The sequence below is a fragment of the Typopeltis vanoorti genome, chromosome 1, assembly GCF_054136105.1.
Source record: "Typopeltis vanoorti isolate ZY-2024b chromosome 1, IOZ_Tvanoo_1.0, whole genome shotgun sequence".
Lineage (NCBI taxonomy): Eukaryota > Metazoa > Arthropoda > Arachnida > Uropygi > Thelyphonidae > Typopeltis > Typopeltis vanoorti.
In genome coordinates, this window is record NC_143549.1 from 32,953,576 (window position 1) to 32,975,023 (window position 21,448).

At 37.8% G+C, this 21,448-nt stretch overlaps 1 protein-coding gene across 3 annotated transcripts in view; it reads left to right on the forward strand.

The window, feature by feature from the left end:
- Window positions 1-21,448, forward strand: part of Slob (Slowpoke binding protein) — a 352,791-nt gene that overhangs the window by 169,871 nt on the left and 161,472 nt on the right. For all 3 annotated transcript variants that reach the window (XM_090415589.1, XM_090415597.1, XM_090415606.1), the window contains exon 9: window positions 11,505-11,552. In XM_090415589.1, the coding sequence (XP_090271715.1) occupies window positions 11,505-11,552 (48 nt within the window). The remainder of the gene's footprint in view (window positions 1-11,504; window positions 11,553-21,448) is intronic.

Genomic DNA, 21,448 nt, shown 5'->3' on the forward strand with positions numbered 1-21,448 from the left:
GAGGGTGAAAGAGATGATAATCATGGCAGGAACAAATGATTTGAAAGAGGACAAAATGGAAATGATAGAGGATGTGAGGAAATTACTTGAGGTAGCAAAAGAGAAGAGTGAGAGAGTTAGGATGGTGAGTATTTTAATAACAGTGAAGTGTTTAGAAGGAGGGCCATAATTGCCAATGACTTTATGTGTGGGTGCATGGAGAGTGGTGCGGAATTTGTGGATGTGTGGAATGAGTTCGATGGGTGAAAGGACTTATATAAGATGGATGGGTTACATTTGAATGGAGTTGGTATATGGAGGCTTGAAAAAGTGTTGATGAATGATGTGGAAGTGGATGTACAGACTTAGGGAAACTAGATTTATTAAGAGGTGGGGGGGGGGGAGTAGATATGCAGACTTTAGGGAGGCAGTTGAGTGTATGAATGAGTATATTATGCCCGAGCGAGTACGAAGAACAACAAATCAGAATGGGATAGTTAGTATAAGGCATCAAAGTAGGGATGGAACAAACTGGCTTCTGCAATTCATGTACACTAATGCCAGGAGTATTAGGAACAAGAAGGAAGAGTTTTTGGCCTTGGTTGGCACTTCCAGGCCACAGGTTGTTGGTATTAGTGAAACATGGCTGACAGAAGATGATAAAGCTAGCGGGATTGAATGCGATGGGTATAGCATGTTCAGGAGTGACAGGGTGAATAAAAAGGGGGAAGGAGTGTTATTGATGATAGCTGATGAGTTGCAGCCAAGGAGTATAGGAGTTGAACTGCAGGATAGAGAAAAGAGCACATTTGAGGCTGTTTGGTGTGAGATAGAATCTAGCAGAACAAAATATACAATTGGGTGCTGCTATAAACCAGGTCATGGAATAGATGGTGGGGATAGTATGCATAGGCAAATAGAAGAAATGAGTGAAAGGAGGGTAATTATTATGGGTGATTTCAATTATGGTAACATTGGCTGGAAAGAGGAGAGGGCACATGGGAGGAAGGAATTGGATTTCATGCGGTTATTAAGGGACAACTATCTGCGGCAGCATGTAGTGGAAAATACCAGTAGGCAGAGAGTGCTTGACCTAGTAATTGCAACTGAGAATATGGCTGTAACGAACATGACCATGTTATCACCAATTGATGAGAGTGACCATAAGGTCATGAATTGGGAGGTGGCTAAAGGAGTGGAATTTACAATTAAGACAGGGCACATGTGGAATTACCAGGCTGGTAAGTATGACAAGCTTAGGAGTGTGCTTGGCTCAGTGCCATGGCACATAAAATGCAAGGGCTGGATGTTGATAGTACATGGGAGGTGGTTAAGAAGTGTTTGCAGGAGGCAATGGTTGACTGTATACTAAGAGTCTGAATAATAAATCAAGTAGGGGTTAAATGGATGAATAACACCATTAAGCTTGAGCTGCAAAAAAAAGAAACAACTACTATAGAGGGAATTTAAGGAGAAAGGTGACCAGCAGGCACATGAACGGTATAAAGCGCAGGCCAAAAGGGTAACGAGTGTGGTAAGAAAAGCAAAAAAGGATTACGAAAGAACATTGGCCATGCGGGCTAAAGAGAATCCTAAACAGTTTTTTAGATATGTTGCAAGTAAAAGAAATAATGTATATGGCAGAATGATTTTAAAGAATGCTCATGGTAGGGAAGTAACCAAATCAGTTGATATAGTTGAGTTACTGAGTAAGCACTTTGCAAGAATATATCATCCAGGTGGTGACATTGAAGAAATGAATGAACCAATAGATTATACAGGAATTGTGGTGAATGAAGTGGAGTGAGTAGTCTATTGCAACACCTCAATGTCTGTACATATGTGGGATTGGATGTTATACCAGCTCGTGTCGTACGAGAAGCGGCTAAAGAATTGTCATTGCCCTTGACCATTTTGTTTAATTTGAGCCTCGGGTCTGGGTCAGTCCCAAGGGGGTGGAAAGAGGGGAAAATAGTTCCGCTGCATAAAGGTGGTTCCAAGGCTGCTGTTGAAAATTACTGGCCAATCAGCATAACTGGAAACATTATCAAGGTCTTGGAGAAAATAGTCAAGAGGAAAATACAAGATTGGATAGAAGAAAATGGGATACTGTATCGGGACCAGCATGGTTTTGTGAAGGGTAGGTCATGCCTCAGTAACTTGCTTACGTATAATAACGCAGTGACGGCTGAACTGGATAAGGATAATGGGTTTACAGTGATTCTACTGGACCTTGCTAAGACCACAGGATACCACATGGAATTCTAATCAGTAATTTGCAGCTTATGGGGATGGATATAGGGTTGGTGAGATATAGGAGTTGGTGATATAGGATGGTGGTTGACGGAGAGATATCAGAGAGTGGTTTATTCAAGAGTAGTCCACAAGACGGCCTGTGACTAGTGGTGTGCCACAAGGATCTGTTCTTGGACCACTGCTGTTTAATTTGTTCATTAATGATATAGGAAAGGATCTGAGAGGAACAGTTCATTTGTTTGCAGATGATGCAAAGTTGGGTAGGGCAATAGTGAATGTAGATGACGTCATAATTTTGCAAGATGATTTGGATAGATTGGAGCTTTGGGCTAAGGAGAATGGATGTCAATTTAATGTGGCAAAATGTAAGGTTATACATTTTGGGATGAAAAGATTAGCAGCAGTTTACTACATTGGTGGAACTGTACGCCAGGAGATTGATGAGGCCAGGGATTTGGGAGTGTTGGTGAATAGAGAGTGGAAGTTTAGGGGACACATCGCAAGTGGCTAAATCAGCTCATCAAATCACTTGGTTGCTGAAAATACTTTAACAAGCAGAGACAAACAAGTTATTGTTCCTCTGTATCGAGCCTTGATAAGACCCCATCTCGACTACTGTGCCCAGATTTGGTCACCTAGGTTTCTTCTTGATGGGGAGGAGGTGGAGAGGATCTAGAGGCGAGTGACCACGATGATAGCAGGTGTGTGGAATGAACCTTATGAGAACAGGTTGAGGATTTGTGGGTTGCAAAAATTGGTTGATAGGCAGAGGAGGGGAGATATGATTGAGACATTTAAATTACTGAAGGGTTTCTATAAAATTAATTCAGAAGATATTTTTGAGAACAGGGCTGGTTGTGGGAGGACTAGGGGACATCCATGGAAACTGGGCAAAAGTGTGGTTAGTAAAGGTGTTAGAGCTGGGTTCTTTACTTTTAGAGCGGTGAATGAGTGGAATGCGCTCCCAGAGTCTGTGGTGGATGCTGTGACAGTGAATGAGTTTAATGCGAGGTATAATTGATACTGTATGAATGTCGAATAGTTGTGATGAATATGATTTGGGGCCTCCCTCGATGAGTCCGATGACTCCCTGTAGTTGCCCGTAATAATAATAATATGACTTATGTAAATTCATAGTTACGTAATAAATCTACTAGCGTGTATGAACACATTTGCGACTTTGCGCAGGTGATTTTTGACAGCCTTATTGCAGTAAGTAGTAGATGCCTCATGCGGTTATCTCAGTCACTTGTTATCACTGCTAGTTTCATTATTTTTTTTACCCTTAAAATGGAATGCAAATGCAAAACCAAATGCACTGTTAATAAATCTAAAAAACAAAAGTCTGCAATTGCTTTAGAAGAAATGTTGAAAATAATTCGTATCTATGAAGGCTGGAAAATTCTATCAACAATAGCTCGGGAAATAAATTGACCTATTTCGACAGTGAATACAATAGTGAAGGATAAAGTTCGGATTGTTGAAAGCACGAAAGGTGCGGTAGCGTTGAAGGGCACAATTATTATCAAGAGGCCAGGCCCGATATCAGAGATGGATTAATTGCTTTTTCTGTGAGCATTTCCATTAATATTTGCTCCACTGAAATAGTCACCTCCATTTCCCCACCTTCTTCCCATCATGAACAAACATTGATAGCTACTAATCAACATTAACATAAGGTTCAACTTCAACCTTCTCATCCTCTTCCTTCATTACACATATTTCTCTCTTATGAAATAATTTTCCCCAGTGAATGCAACCCCCAACTCTTCAAGAAATGCATACTTCTTTTTTCTCTCTAATCACTTTCCATAGATGTTGCTGTCATGTTATAGGTCTTGAGACCTCTGGTGTGTGAGGTTGATATAATAAAATAAATAGGTATAGATAAGTTTTATTTTTATTTATTCATATGGGGTTTCCCTATTCATCTGCTATCCCTTAGGATTGGTTGAGCCCTCCTAATGAGGGATTAAGCATGTATTTTATGACTGTAGATCTGTGTGTGTGTGTGTGTGTGTGTGTGTGTTCACGGGCTGGTTTGCCTGTTCTGTGGGACAGAAAGCCCAAGTTTCCCTGTGAAAAAAACCCTTTAACTCCATATGAGACCAGCTAACTCACCTTTAGTCGAAAGAGACCAGATAAAGGTTCCTCACATTATAGGCAGAAATTGAACATAGGTCTTTCCTACCAAAGGGCTTTGTCTATACTGACTGAGATACAGAGGCTCTATATATAAAAGTGAAGATAGGAAAGTTGCTCTAGCAGTATAAAAGAAAAACAGAACTGTGTTGGTCAGGGAAAGGTTACATAACTGTGAAGAAGAATCAAATTCCATTTTTCAGATCTTAACTGTAAATTTCATTCATTAATTTGATTGTAACAATAATCTCTATAGAAACTATGTTTACAAAAATTATGCAATACATATGAGCAAGCAAGACCCTAAATTTTGATGTATGTAATTTGGGTATGTATTGTAGCTACAATACATACCTAGCATTGAAGTTAGGTTTTTGGCACTCTTGGCAGATTTGTAGTTACTTGTTTTTATTTATTTTTTTGTTTTGTTTTTTAAGTGTGACAAGTTTGATAAGTGGTAAAATATCCTGTTACTGACACCGACAACCTTGGCAATTGCCCCAATGCTACAGCATTTCTATGCCTTTATCCATACCATCCTCCATTGAAAAAACAGACTTGGTTAACTTTAGATTGGCAAGGGAAAAATCTCCATGTGATCTTTTATATATTTATTTTATTTTTTTTGGCTGATCTTGTACAAAGTATGCACATCTGTGATGTGCATACTCGTCTAGAGTAGATTGTGGTGTGGTACAGACCATCAGCTAGTAAGAGCAAAAAGTTAGACTAAGACTCTGAAAACTTCCAGGTCAGGCACATCCCACTAGATTGGATGTTAGAGTAATTCCTAATGGATTCACAGAAGAAGCATCAACGCTGTTGGATGATTTCTTGGAGACCAATAAGGAGAACTCACCAGAAATGCTTTGGGAAGGAGTCAGGGTGATAATACAGGCTACAGCGGAGTATCTCGGCCCAATAAGAAGACCAAGAGACCCATGGATATCATATTCAACATGGGAACTAATCAAAAGAAGGCAGTTGGAAAATCAAAGAGACGCAGGGACTGAAGAATATAAGAGATTACATAGAGAAGTCAGAAGAGCCATCAAGCAGGACAAGGAAAAGTTCTGCACTAATAAATGTGAAGAGATAGAGTTCCAGATGAGGAGGCACAATTATAAAGGGATGTTTTATTTAGTTCATGACTTAAATCAGAAGTTTAAGCCCAAATTGAATGTCATCAAAGACAGGAATTGAGTACTAACAGAAGATTTGGAAATCAAAAACAGATGGAAAGAATACTGTGAGAAACTGTGCAGCAGAGTGGGAAAAAAAAAATGTGGAGCTCTCTCACTAGGAAAATTTTATTTGTAACTTCCCCCACTTAGGCATGAAGTTGAAAGAGCAGTTAAGCAGCTTAACAACAATAAGGCCCCAGGTGTAGATGAAATCCCAGCAGAGTTGATTAAGTTCACAGGTGGATGGAGGGATAAGATTATTTCATAGATTGATTACAAGGATATGGGAGACAGGATCATGGCCTAGAGACTGGAAGAAGTAGGTTTTCATACCACTACATAAGAAAGGTGATATGAAGAAATGCAAGAACTATAGAACTATTAGTTTAATATCTCATGCAAGCAAAATTTTATTGAAGATCATGCTAAATAGGATTGAGGCCAAAGTTGAGGCAGAGATGCCCGAGGAACAAGCAGGTTTTAGGAAAGGTAAGGATACCAGACATCAGATCCTTTGCCTTAGACAGATCATAGAAGAATATAAAGAATTCAGACTCCCTCTGGTAATGTGTGTTTCTTAGATTACTCTAAAGCTTTTGACTGTGTTGACATGTGAAACTGTGGTAAGTAATGAAAAGAATGGGTTTTCCTCAACACACTATTAGGTTGATAGCTAATTTGTACAGGGAGCAAGAAGCCACAGTACGAACAGGTGTTGGATTGACCGACTGGCTTCAAGTTGGAAAAGGAGTTAGGCAAGGATGTTTACTTTCTCCTCGCTTGTTTAGTATATATGCAGAGGACATTATGCGATGACGCATTGGATGAGCTCAGGACAGGAATTAGGATAGGCGGTAGATTGATCAGTAATCTGAGGTATGCTGATGATACAGCACCCCTTTGTAATGACATTGAAGAACTAGAAATAATTCTTGACAAAGTTAACAAGATGAGTAATAACAGAGGACTTCAACTCAATCCTAGGAAGACAAAGATTATGGTTCTCAATGGAAATACAAACAGGGAAGCTCTTGAGAAACAAGTGTACCTTAATGGAGAAAGAATTGAGGAAGTTAACAACTTTGAGTACTTGGGATTCATTATTAATGTGAAGAATTGCTGTTCAGAAGATGTCAGAAAAAGGTGTCAGAAAAAAGGTTAGGAATGGCTATAACAACAGTCAGAGACTTGTCTAAAATCTGAAAGGATGGATCTATCTCCATGGGAACAAAGTTGAGGATTTTGGATGCAGTTGTTTTTCTAACAGCAACTTATGGATGTGAAACTTGGAACCCTAAAGAGTCAGATAAGAAACGAATATCTGCTTTTAAGATGTGGTGTTACAGAAGGCTGTTGAGGATATCATACTGAAAGTCATACAAATGAATGGGTGTTAGAAAAGATCAGTAGAACTTTAAGGCTCCTTAAGGATAATGACAGAAGAAAGTTAAAATATTTTGGACACATCGAAAGGATGGAAGGGAGACTTCTTAGAACAGTAATAGAAGGTAAAATTCCTGGAAAAAAGAGGATGGGGTAGACCATTAATGAGATGGATGGATGGTGTGTGTGGAGTGACTGATCTTTAGAGAGTTGAGGTCTCCAGAAAAGCAAACAACAGGACTACCTGGCAAGGCCTAGTGTGGCACATCACCAAGCATCGGAGTTACCATATGGCATCTGTAGATGCCAGTGAATATATAGATCTTGTACATGACCACATTAGTGCCATGTACGGATGTCAAAAAGTGAGGAGAAAAAAATGTGTTAGCATTGGATTTATACATTATATATTTTAGAAACTACATAAAAGGAGGAGACTTTTCCAAAACACAGTAGAAGAAATTAACAAAGAGGAAGAAACATTTGTAATATTTCCATGATCTGTCACAGTTCATCAGTTCTGATGAACCATGGCAATATTTGTAGGAAATGGAAACAAAAAAAACCCTGAATATATGAAAGTGGAGTGAATTGGTGAGAACAGAAAAGAGCAATTAGAAATGAATTCCTGATTGTTCTCTTTTGTACGATGACAAGTATTTTTAGGGAATACCTTAGGGCACACCTTCAAATGTGAGAACAAGTATTCTGTGAGTGAACAGATTTGTAATTTGTATAGAGTTAATAGTTATTCTTGGGTAAAGTAATACTGCCCTGAGCAAAAGATAAAACTTGTTTTGTTGTATGGAGATACTATTTGTAATGCATTTATGCCAAGAAATATTAAAGGTTGTCATAAGAAGAGAAATCTCATCTCATTTAATATCAAACCTTCTTTCTGTATACATTGTTTGATTCTGTATTGTATATAGAGGACATTATGATTTTAGTTAAATTTGCTAAATCTTACTATTAAATAATTGCTGTGACAAATTTATTATGAAAATCAGTAATACAAGACAAACTTGAAAACAGACAAGAAAATGGAAAATATTAACTTCCTTCTCACTAACTACCGAGAAGGAAATTTTAACCTATGGATCATGAAATACATTAGAAATAAAACAGTTTAATTTAAGGTTAGAAATATCCTACAACATTTAAATCATCCTGACAATTTAAATAATCTTGCAAGAGCTTGCAGGGTAATTTAAATAGGTTGACAGTATGGGCAAAACATAATGGATGTTGATTTAATGTAGAAAGTGTAAAGTTACGCAATTTGTGATACAAAGTTTACAAGCTGTGTACCACATTTCTCCAGGAACTGTTCTCCAGGAAATTGATGAAGCCAGGATTTTGGGAGTAGCAGTAGTAAATAGAGTTGAAGTTTAGAGAGCATATTGCTAAAGTAACCAGAGTAGCTCACAGGGTTATTTGGTTATTATAGAATACACTAACAAGAAAAGGTAAGGGAGTATTATCGTTCCTTTATAAAGCCATCTGGATTATTGTGCTGGTCACTGGGGATGAGGAAGTGGTGGAGAGAATCTAGAGGCAAGTAACCAAGATGGTGAGTGGTCTGTGGAATGCTTCCTATGAGGATAGATTGAGGGTTGTGGATTGCAAAAGTTGGTTGATAGGTTAAAAAATGAGGGATGTAATAGAAATATTTAAATTACTTAAGGGATTTTATATATTTGATGCTGAGGAAATGTTTTAACACTTTGCTGGGGGGGAGGAGAACAAGTGGTCATTCCTGGAAGTTGGGTAAGAGTGTGATTTAGCAAGGTGATTAGATTTTTTGCTTAGTGGTGACTGCATTGCCTGAGTCAGTTGTGAGTGCTTTGTCTGTTAATAGTTTCAAGGAGAGGTATGATCAATATTGTTTTGATAGTTTGGGTCTTCAATGATGAGTCTTAGGCTCCATGGAGGTGCCTGTGAAATAATAATAGTTTACAAGAGACTGGAGATTACACACATGAAAATCCTGAAGAAAATTAGGGAAGCAAATAGATGTCACCAGTATCAGAATCATATTAAAAATGAAGATATCAGGAATGAACTTGACATTATTATTCATGAGTCTGTAAGACTTTGCCACCTTTGGTTGGCCAAGTGGCTAGATGGAAGAATATATAAACACTTACATGATGATTTTTCCTCATAAACTATAGGTATTACAAGCAGTTCTATAATACTGTTAGTTATATTGCTAAATCTTGATAAGTTAGAATATTAAGATTCCATTTATCATTGTTTAACAGAGCTAACACCCTATAAGAAATATAAAAACGTGCTTGTCTTCTAAATATTTGCTATATACATGTGATATAAAATTATGTTAGCATAAAGAAAAGATAGTGTAATTTGTTAGAGGAAATAATAATTTTTTTGATTGTGCAAAGCTGTTAATAATGTATAAATTGAACAAAGATGTCCTAAAATTTGTAATACTTGTTGAGGAATGACTTCCTCAACGACATAAAATATTGTGAAAAAAAGTTCCAAAGGCACGCCAACAGAAGGAGAGATGGCCTCAGGCAATTGCGTGCTCACTGCACGTGGCGGAGCAGGGTCAGAAGAAAATCGAAAACAAACGGTACGAAGCGAGACTCACGTGGGTGAAGTGGTATGCATTGGGGGTGAGTTACGAAGGTTACAGTGATTACCGGTAGGGGAGATAGTAATAAAAGGATTAGGAAGACCCCCCTCACTCACTCTCGTATATTTTTTCTTCCCTTGGCTGGTGGTCGGGAGTCATCTGGCAGATAGAAAGCTGCACGGAAGAGCGGCTCTGTCCTGGAATGCTCGGACTGGGAACAGCGGTAAGCAGCTATGTTTGAAGTCCGGTGAACAATAACAGGAAATGCCGTCCAAGTGCTAGCGATGTTTTAGGCTCCTGACCGTATATTGAAGGAGTACATCTCCTCTAGTGTAGTCACAGTCCTTGAAAACACTCAGCCTCAAGATAGCAGGCATCGTGAAGGAGAAATCGTCCTATGCCACAGTTATGCCTGGAACAAGTCAGTTATGCCAGAATCGTGTGAAATTACAGAATGATAGGAGAATCCAAGGTACCGCATCGTCTAAGTTTAAGTGAACAAGAAGGAAGACCGACCAAAGGAAGGCAGTCCAAATTGAAGGAACGAATATGAAAAGCCTTAATGTATGGTAACGTTAAAATTTCTTTTGTCTATGTTATGTGTGTAACTTATTATGGTGTTAAGCTAAGTGAAATTGAGAGACATTAAGGATCGAGGACTTTGATTTATTTAGTGCAGGACTGTAGCATGTTAACATTAGAAAGTAAAGTACGAGTGAGCTCAAATACAGGTTAATTTAATGTGTATGTTTTAAAGAGAGCTGAGATGAATTAGCCTGAGTAACGAGATATATAATGAATGTTTAATGAAGAAATATGACTCTAGGATAACAATATTTGTGAATGAATTATTAGGAATGCTGTTTTTGATACTCTTGTTTCATAAAAGATATATGTAATCTTATCTGACTAGTATTGGATTTTAGAATGAATATTAATTGTATTGTAAATGTGTTAATATGCTTAATAAACCTTTGTTATTTTTAAACCTAAGTGTCTGAATTCTAGAATCCGATGCACCACTTGTAAAAGGTTCGAATATGAGCGGGGAAGAATAAGTTACATTGTGGGTCATGACTGCAAAAACATTAGTCACTTGTGTACATCTTGAAATCATTTCTTGGTTAAGATAACTTTACTTAATCTGTTTTAGGTGGCGCAGCAAAAAAAAATAAAAATTCCTAGAGCTCTATGAGAAGACAGATTTCAAGACCTTTGCCACTTAGGTTTTGGCTCGCTTCTGAGGCAATCCCTTTGTGTCTTGAAGGTACCACGTGACTCTTTAGGGAAGATCGAAAGTATAGATCACAAAATTTACAGTTTTGAAAGATTGGGACACAACAATATTTAGGCATGTATATTTTTCTCTGTCCACATGAGCAGGATTTGGCAGAATATCCATATTTATTGAAAGTTTTGAAAGTTTATAATAAACATCTTTCTCTAAATCCAAAGTAATTTAATAAAAAGGTGGCACACCGTTTGGCAGCTCCTATAGGAGGAGATGACTTTGCTAATGCTTCTGCCTGGTATCTCCACTTGGGCCTGGCTCCCACTGAAGAGACCTCAATAAAGGTCGAAACTAGTCTGGGTAGTGGCACTTCCCTTAATGCATAACATTATACATATCTGCAAGGAGATGTGTTTTGCATTATGGGAGATACTGAGATAGGAGTGTTGGTAGCTTGCTCCACCTTTGCAAGGAGTTGCCCGGTGTTGTACCACTTTACCCCAGTCCTGAAGACACTTTCAGGTGCAAACTTTGTTTGCACACACTTGGATAAAGGATTAAACTAAATTTATTATCTATATTTATTAAAATGACGATTTAGTTTTCTGTAGTTTTTGATTCTTAGGACTCCATAGAAGTGCATTTTTAAAATGTATTAGTTTAAATAAGTGTAGATAAGCAGTATTAGAAAGCACAAAAATTAAAATAATATTTCTCTCTCCAGGTATTAAAGTTCATATTTGAACGGCCATCATATCCTCGCATTCAGGAGGTAAGTACAATGTACAATGCAAAACATTAAAAAACAGGCATGTTCAACTCACACTATGCTAAACTTGCATGGACTAAAGCAGTGTTTCTCATCCTTCTTTCATGTCTGCCCCATTTTTTAATATTAGTTTTTGTAGCCCTTGCAATTCTTGTTGAGACACTGACAAAACCCATAAAAGTTAGCAAAACAAAAAAAAAACTAGAAATTCATTAAAATTTTTAGATATTCATACAAATTTAAATATGTCATCACATCTTTCAAAAATTGTATAGATTTATTATCACTGCACAGACCATTGAATTGTATTGGCCTTTCAGGAACATTTGCGATTTCATCACGGGAAATCTCAAATGTTCTGGAAAAGTTTCTGGTGAGTATAAATAAGGTTTGAAATGATAAGACGATAGTAACACTACAACAGTGACCAAGAGTGAGAAGTCGGTGGTTGGCGTTATTTTACTCCTGTTTGCAACAACTGTGATATATATATATATTTTTTTTTTTAAATAGATTTAATGACTATAAACTGAGATAACTTATTAAGTTTTAATGAGAATAATACAACTAGTTTCGGCTTATAACAGCCTTCATCAGGTATTCATTAAAGGAAGAGAATAGTAATAAACATTGAAGTATCTAAAAAACTGGGAATTACAGGTAAAAATTGCAGCACATAATTGAAACAAAAACGTTGTATTTTTTCAAGTTGTTCTAACTGGCATTGTCATTGTTTATTGCGCGTGTGCATGCAGGCTCTCGTGAACGCCAATATTGAACAATATTGGCGTTCACGAGAGCCTGCATGCACACGTGAACGCCAATATTGAACAACTGCAGTATGACTATCTGGGATGTTATAACTTAAATTGCTGTTTAAGTGTTCAGGATTCAGGACGATTTCCCTGGATTCTACAATTTTTCTTTCAAACTCATCACCACAGCCAAAAATATTTTCTGATTTATCCCAGCAAATGGAGTGACTTTGGAGATCATCATTTGGAGATTCAGGCTGATAAGAGAACGGATTTTTGGAAGTGTGGTGAAGAACGTCCTGATGTATTTTTTAAGGACCTTAGCCAATTTGTTAGAAACTGTGCTAAAGTATGGGATGGAGATGCTACCTTTAAAATTAATAGTTTCTGTGGCGCACTGGCTAGGAGGATCCAGAAGAAATTTCTTAATCGTTTTTTTTTTTGGAGTATCCATTTTGTTTAAAGATAAAACAGAGGTGATTTCTTTCTTTCTGGAGTTCATCTGGTTCATTCAAAAGAGAGCGTGCTCTGTGTTCTAAGGTAGATATAGTTCCATGTTTCTGTGGTGGGAAATGATGAGAATGACTATGTAGATATCTATTGGTATAAGTAGGTTTTCTTTCAATTAAGTGCTGCAATTTTTACCTGTAATTCCCAGTTTTTTAGATACTTCAATGTTTATTAGGGAAGTCTATTCTTTTCTTTTAATGAATACCTGATGAAGGCTGTTATAAGCCGAAACTAGTTGTATTATTCTCATTAAAACTTAATAAGTTATCTCGGTTTATAGTCATTAAATCTATTTTTTAAAAATGTATCACAACATCCGAGTAGAAGTCTATGATTACACACACACACACACACACACACACACACATATATATATATATATATATATATATATACACACACACACACATACAGGAGGTCGATTGGTCAACCTACAGTGCATTAGTACTGTGTATGGGTGGTGGGTTGGGAAGGGAGGAATTTGTTTACATTGGATTTGAATGACTTTAAATTGTATTCATTGGGAAACACAGCAGGTGGGAGCCTGTTCCACATAGTGCAGCAGTTGCAGGGATGAAGGAAGAGGAAAAGAAATTTGTTCTGTTTGTTTCTAGGTGTTAAAATCTCCTAGGGGGGGGGGGAGGTGAGATTTGGGTTTCTGCCAGGAAGAGTAGGTGGGGTTTGGTAGACTGACACTATTCAGGTTGGAGTTTAGGCCACAGATGTTGGTGAAGTGGATGTGTAGGGTTTTGTGGGATGTTTGTTGGACCGCATGTCTTGCACATTTCCTATGCGGTGGCTGCTAGTGGCATTACTTGGTTTTTTCACCAGTTTATCTTGTCTGTAGTTGATGGTCCAACTGTTGTCACCATTTTGATGTTTTTCTTCGAGTTGTCTTTGAAGCTGGCATCTTCGTTCTCTTTGTGCAAATGATAAGTCTGGTTGTGCACGTACATGTGATTGGGGCAGGAGTCTTGGAACTTGTTGTTGATCCCTGTTATTATTTTTGATGTGCTTGTTGGCGTGTCGCAAGTCACTTTTACTAAGCGCGGAAAGTTTGTACCGTCCTTCCTTTTATTTATAGGCCCGAAACGATGACACCTGATGATATTCTCGGGATCGATGTTGCATTTTTCGGCTAGTTTCTTGATGTCCTCTTGTAGTGATTTTCCATTTTCCGTCAGAAAGTTCAGAATGATGACACTGAGTTTTTTGTGTTCAGCCTCGATCAAGTCGTTTATCGTTGATGTGATTAGATCGCGAAGTTCTTTCACTGGCGGAGCGGAGCTTGCGTTGCGCTGGTTTTCGATTTGATCTAGCTTAGCTTTGACTGCATTGTCAGTAAAAGTTTCATTTAAAGCATTGATGTGCTGTTCAAGATTTTCGATATGTTTGCCTATGTTCAGAAGTTGTGGTATGAAAACAATATTTTCTAGCATAGAAAAATGGATACATTTTTAATTGGACTTAAGCAGGCATCTGATGACTGTAGAGCATCGACTTCAACAAATTCTGGTTCACAGGATATCACTCCGAAAGTTAAATCAGAAAAGTATGGAGCAGAATATTTACATTCTGGTTTTACAAAGACTGAAGTAATCATGAAGAAAGACCACTGTGTGTTATTTGTTCAAAAATTTTGGCGGCTGATAGCATGAAACCGGATAACTTAAAAGACATTTGAAAACACTTCATAAGGAGTATGTTAACAAACTTCAGAGGTCTTTGCTGCCAAACTGTAATGTTTTGAAAAGCAAAAATCTAGCATTAAAAAAGCTTTGTCTATAAATGAAAAAGCTTTACTATCTGCTTACAAAGTTGCATATAAAATAGCTAGGTGTGCAAAAAAGCCCCTTGCTATCGGAGAAAACCTAATTCTGCCAGCTGTGATTGATATTGTGGAAACTGTGCTTAGAGAAAGTTTTACTGAACAGCTACAGTCCATACCTTTATCAAATAATACTATTGCTCGGCCAATTGGTGATATATTGAAGATATGCAGCAACAACTTTTGTCGAAGCTTTGTGTCCAATTATTCTCAATTCAGCTTGACGAGGCAACAGATAGCAACAAGGATTGTCATTTAATTGCTTATGTTTGATTTTGTGATGGATTATCAGCAGTTGAAGAGTTATTGTTTTGTAAACCAATAGAAAGAAGAGCCACAGCACCTGAATTGTTTAAAATATTGGACGATTTTATATGCAAGGCAAACATACAGTGGAAAAATTGTGTTGGAATTTGCATTGATGGTGCTCGAGTTATGTCTGGAAGGTTTAAAACTTTACAAGTCCTTGTAAGGAAAAATCCCCACAATGTGTTTGGACACATTGCATGATTCATAGAGAAGTTCTTGCTGCAAAGGAAACGAGTCCTGGTCTAAACATTGTGTTAACAACAGTTATAACTGTGGTGAATTATATAAAAATCAGATCCTTAAAATCAAGACTGTTTTCTGAACTTTACAAAGACATGGCTGGAGCAGAAAATTCATCGTTACTATTTTACATGAATGTCACATAAAACGTTTCTTTGGTTTTATGACTTCAGTGCCCACAACATCAAAGAAGCTACGATGGTAATCCACTCACAAGGCGCTCTCAACTGAAATCAAAGAATCATTTTAGTGACATTTGAAAGTCACTTACTATATCTATCAACACACGAGACTTTAACTTTTCTTCAAACTATCATGCACGCCTGCTGAACAATGACTGACCCATGCCAGCCTCTGTGGTTCACATGTTTCTTTTTTCATTTTTGTGTAATGGTACCTACATATTTGACTTTTAGTTATATAATGGTTCATATTTATCACTTATTGTATATTTGTTTGTTCTTCCTAATTTAGAAGTAGTCACTAGCATATGTGGCAAAACTAGTAAGTTTAATTAAATATCTATTACGACCTATAAAACCGTGTTAGTTATTTTTTGTTAGTAAACCTGACTCTCGTGAATACACGTGGGAAAAAAAAAAAAAAATTCTCCATGCACCTACTTTGTTATTGTTTGAATTTCCCAATTTTATTTTGTTACATGGTTTAACAAACTTAAATCAAAATATTTGTATAATTAATTACAGTTCATTAAATATATTTCCATGGTGTTCACGTATATCTAGAGCTATATTAATAATCAAGTTTCAACTTCACCTCATTCATATAACTTTGATTTTACATTACCTTAAGATAAAACTGATCTACCAACATCTTAGTTCCTGCATTAATTAACTTTGATTATCGTCTCCTCTTTTTACCATTTTAGACATATCTTTTACCTATTTTTGGTTATTATTTAGAAAGATATGAGAAGCATCTATGTCAGCTGCTAATTCTGGAATTCTTCTCATATCTGTCTGATTTTTATTTATTCGTTATTCTCGTGGAAAGGCTTAGACATTGGTTATGCACTTTCACTATATAATTTAAGGAAATTACAACGTACTAGGATATACATTAACATAAATTTTAATATATTTCAGTATTTCGGCAACGTCACGTTGCCATTTTCAAGAACTTAAGTACAAGACACGTGCACGCAATCACAACAAAATGGTAAGTGAGGAAGCTATTATTTCTCCTAAAGTCCTGATTGAGCCCTCTAGCAGGCAATGTTGGTATTCTTGGGCGATTGGGCTGAAGGTCTTCTGATGTAAGTTTCCCAAATTTGAGGAAGTCTCATGCAGCCAAATTTGTTGAGGTTTGGATCGTTTCTTAGGGCTGAAACCGATTCCATGAAATCCCTTTCATATCTGTATTTGCTACGGTGTATTATCCTGGCTTTCTTCCACCATATTCTATGGCAGGTATCCAGCGCATGGTCAGCAAGACCAGAGTGGCTGTATTGGTGAAAACGGATGTAGTCCTTGTGTTCCGAAATTCTGATATTTGCTGTCCTGCCTGTTTGGCCAAAGTAGGACAGCTTACAGCTGCAAGGGACCTGGTACAAGGGACAGCTGCAAGGGACCCCCCCCCCCTAGACCTACCTGGCATACACCAGGTAGGTCTGGGGGGGGGGAGGTTGGTCTTTAGTAGAGCGGATAAGGGATGCCAATTTTTTATGTGGTCTGTAACAAGAAGTTAAGTTATGTTTTTTTAAGATTTTTGTCATTTTTTTCTGAGGTGCCTCGAATGTAGGGTATGGTGATGGATTTAGAGTAATCCTTGTTGTGAAGGGGGGGGGGGGGTTGTGGTTTATTGGTTTCAATATTTTTTGGGGGGGTAGCCATTGGCCGAGAAAGTGTTGAGAATGTGGCTTAGTTCTATGGTTAGGGCATTGTCATTCGAGCAGATAAGTTTAGCCCTGTTGTGTAGTGTCTTAATGATGAGGGGGGGGGAATTGTTGGTGAATGTATCTGCCTGTATGGGTAGGATTTCTATATACTGAGAAAACCAAGCTTCCACCAGGCTGGCGGATGACTAGTGTGTCTAAGAAAGGAATGCAGTCATTTTTTTTCCTCTTCCAGAGTGAATTTGATTCTGGGGTGTTTTTGTTTAAGTGTGTTAAGAAGGGGAGGAGTGCATCAGAGCCATGTAGCCAAATAGCGAATACATCATCTACATAGCAAAGCCAAATGGTTGGTTTTTGTGGGGCAGAGTTTAAGGCCTTCTCTTCAAAAGTCTCCATATAAATGTTGGCCAAGGGTGGGGAGAGTGGAGAACCCATGGTTGTCCCCTCTATTTATTTGTAGAATTTTCCTTGCCAAACAAAATAGCCTGAGTTCGTTGTGAACTGAAATAGGGCTGTGATATCGGTAGGAAATTTAGCTTGGATTAGCTCTAAGGACTCTTTGAGTGGGACATTTGTAAATAAGGAGGAGACATCAAAACTGACCATTATGTCAGTGTGTTTGAGTGTAAGGTTTTTCTATGCTGGCTTTGAAGTGGGCTGAGTTTTTTATGTATGAAAGTGTGTTGCCAGTATAGTGTGAGAGAGCTTTGGCCAAATGTTTAGCTAGTTTGTATGTGGGGGAATCAATGCTGTCCACTATGGGACGTAATGGCACATTTTCCTTGTGAATTTTTGGGAGTCCATAAATATGTGGGGGTGAGTATGGAGTTATATGGTTTTAATTTGTTAGTGATTTCCACAGGCCAAGAAGTGACCTTCTTAAGGAGCCTGTGGAGTTTTCTAATTTGTGAGTTGGTGGGATTATACTCAACAGGGAGGTAAGTAGCCCGATCTAACAATAGAGATTTGAGCTTACCTGTGTAATCTTTTTGGTTAAGTAATACTGTGGCATTCCCTTTGTCAGCTTTGGTGATTATTATTTTCTTGTTTTTCTTTAATTCTAATAGCGATTTAATTTCTTTACTGGGCATGTTGGTTTTAGGTGATTTAGCTTTGGTCAGAACACAAGCTACATCCCGTCTGATATCGTTGGCGACGTGGCTTGGAAGGTGTCGAATCCCGCGTTCAATTCATATCATGATATCCTGAAACCTGAAGCACTCGATGCCCTCGCACGTGGCCACAACTTCGCCATTGCGCCCAGAAGAATACCTGCTGAGGATATCATGATACGAATAGTGGATGGCATTGATTTCCCCACATACAAACTAGCTAAACATTTGGCCAAAGCTCTCTCACACTATACTGGCAACACCCCTTCATACATAAAAAACTCAGCCCACTTCAAAGCCAGCATAGAAAACCTTACACTCAAACACACTGACATAATGGTCAGTTTTGATGTCTCCTCCTTATTTACAAATGTCCCACTCAAAGAATCCTTAGAGCTAATCCAAGCTAAATTTCCTCCCGATATCACAGCCCTATTTCTGTTCACAATGAACTCAGGCTATTTTGTTTGGCAAGGAAAATTCTACAAACAAATAGAGGGGACGGCCGTGGGTTCTCCACTCTCCTCACCCTTGGCCAACTTTTATATGGAGACTTTTGAAGAGAAAGCCTTAAACTCTGCCCCACAAAAACCAACTCTTTGGCTTCGCTATGTAGATGATGTATTCGTTATTTGGCCACATGGCTCTGATGCACTCCTCCCCTTCTTAACACACTTAAACAACCAACACCCCCAGAATCAAATTCACCTTGGAAGAGGAAAAAAAACAACTGCATTCCTTTCTTAGACACACTGTCACTCGCCAGCCTGGTGGAACCTTGGTTTTCTCAGTATATAGAAAACCCACCCATACAGGCAGATACATTCACCAACAACCCCCCCCCCCCTCACAACAATATGGAGTCATTAAGACACTACACAACAGGGCTAAACTTATCTGCTCGAATGACAATGCCCTAACCACAGAACTAAACCACATTCTCAACACTTTCTCAGTTAATGGCTACCCCCCCCCCCAAAATCCTGAAATATTGAAATCAATAAACCACAACCTCCCCCCCCTCCACAACAAGGATTACTGTAAATCCATCACCATACCCTACAACCGAGGCACCTCAGAAAAAATCACAAAAATCTTAAAAAAACATAACTTAACTTCTTGTTACAGACCATATAAAAAATTGGCATCCCTTATCCGCTCTACTAAAGACCAACCTCCCCCCCCCCCCCAGACCTACCTGGTGTATACCAGGTCCCTTGCAGCTGTAAGCTGTCCTACTTTTGCCAAACAGGCAGGACAGCAAATATCAGAATTTCGGAACACAAGGACTACATCCGTTTTCACCAATACAGCCACTATGGTCTTGCTGACCATGCGCTGGATACCTACCATAGAATACGGTGGAAGAAAGCCAGGATAATACACCGTAGCAAATACAGATATGAAAGACTTTTCATGGAATCAGTTTCAGCCCTAAGAAACGATCCGAACCTCAACAAATTTGGCTACATGAGACTTCCTCAAATTTGGGAAACTTACATCAGAAGACCTTCAGCCCAATCGCCCAAGAATACCAACATTGCCCGCTAGAGGGCTCAATCAGGACTTTAGGAGAAATAATAGCTTCCTACTTCTTCCTCACTTACTGTTTTGTTGTGCCTGCGTGCACGTGTCTTGTACTTAAGTTCTTGAAAATGGCAACGTGACGTTGCTGAAATATTGAAATATATTAAAATTTATTTTAATGTATATCCTATACGTTGTAATTTCCTTAAATTATATAGTGAGAATTTTATTTATTCATATGGAGTTTCCTCCCCTGTCCCTATTGGGGGTGAGTTGAGCTCCCTCATGGGAGGGAAGTAAGTATTTATGGCTGTAAATTCGTGTGTTCATGTGGCCGGTTTGCCTGCTTGCAGGATGAAAAACCCCAGATAAACTGTGGGAAAAAAAACTCTGCTGTCCACGCCCAAGACTGGCTAACTTGGCTATGGCTGAGGAAGATCCTTATGCTCCTCACATCGGTGATGGGAATCGAATTCAGGACGCTCCTTCCCCAGGCATATGGTTGCGAAGTGCAAAGCCACTAGGCTAACTGCACAGACATATCTGTCTGATGATCTGTCGTGACTCATCTTTAATTGTATTAAGATAATTTAGCCAGAGGTGTCTTAATACAATTAAGACACCTCTGGCTTCAAGTTCTATATTTTCCTCCTCCTTCTTGCTGGTTTTTCCATGAGGAGACATAAGTTCTGTTTAGAATAGTTGAATTACCTCCATGACTTACTCATATTTTTATTTTCAAGTTGATTATGTCATTGTCACTTTTAAAAGAAAAACCATCTATGAAAGGTTTTAAATAAATTGAAATTGAGCAACTTAGAGTTGCGAGCTATTGTACACAAGTATACATAAGTTATTGAAGAAAAAAAATGAAAACTGAAAAGAAGAGCCATAAGAGTTCTATTTAATACCTTAGAAAGCCATTGACAAAATCTGAAGAAAACATGAACTGATTAATTGACTAATCCAGAAGAGCTAAGTTGTCTTGTAATAATAAACAATTTAGAACTTCATGATAGATCCAAGAAGTTAAAGAAAAATCATATCATAATTTCCTGACAGGTACATCTTATAAATTATTGAGAAAAATGTCAGAAAATATGTTTATGTAAGTAACCAAATAACAATCATGGGCAACTTTAGGGAAAATACAGAAAATAAATATCATGAAATGGCAATATGTTTTAGAGACTGTTAAAAAAAAAAAAGCTTAGAAAGAGAGAAGAGAATCACAAAAGGAACCAGAGATGATTTATTTGACATAAAAATTGAAAATAAGAATATTGCAATAATCACTTTAGATATTTGTAATAAGAAGACTACAAATGTCTGTAGTGATTATTTAAAAAATAATTAAACAGATTGTGTAACTGATGAGTAGTAAAAAATGTTCAAACAATGTATAGTTATGAGTACATGTCTGTATTTGAAGTGGAAATAGTAAAATGCAACTGAAGTAGATGATATTTGACCAGAAATGCTGTCTTGTTTCCATAGGAAGTAAGACATCGGCAATGACTGAAAAAAATGCAAACACTTGTTGTGTGTTGCCCAGAGAATTTTGGAGAGAAGAATGCCATGCAAAGCAAAGGGATGTAAATAATAGAATTAGAGAGATAACTAAAGCAGAGGATATTGTAAAGCATGTGAATGGAGATGGACAAAATTAAACAGTGAGTTAGATAGTAAGAGAAGGAACAGTCATCAGAGAACAACTTGGAGGGATGATGATCTATAAAGGTTTGACATTATCTGAGGTTAGC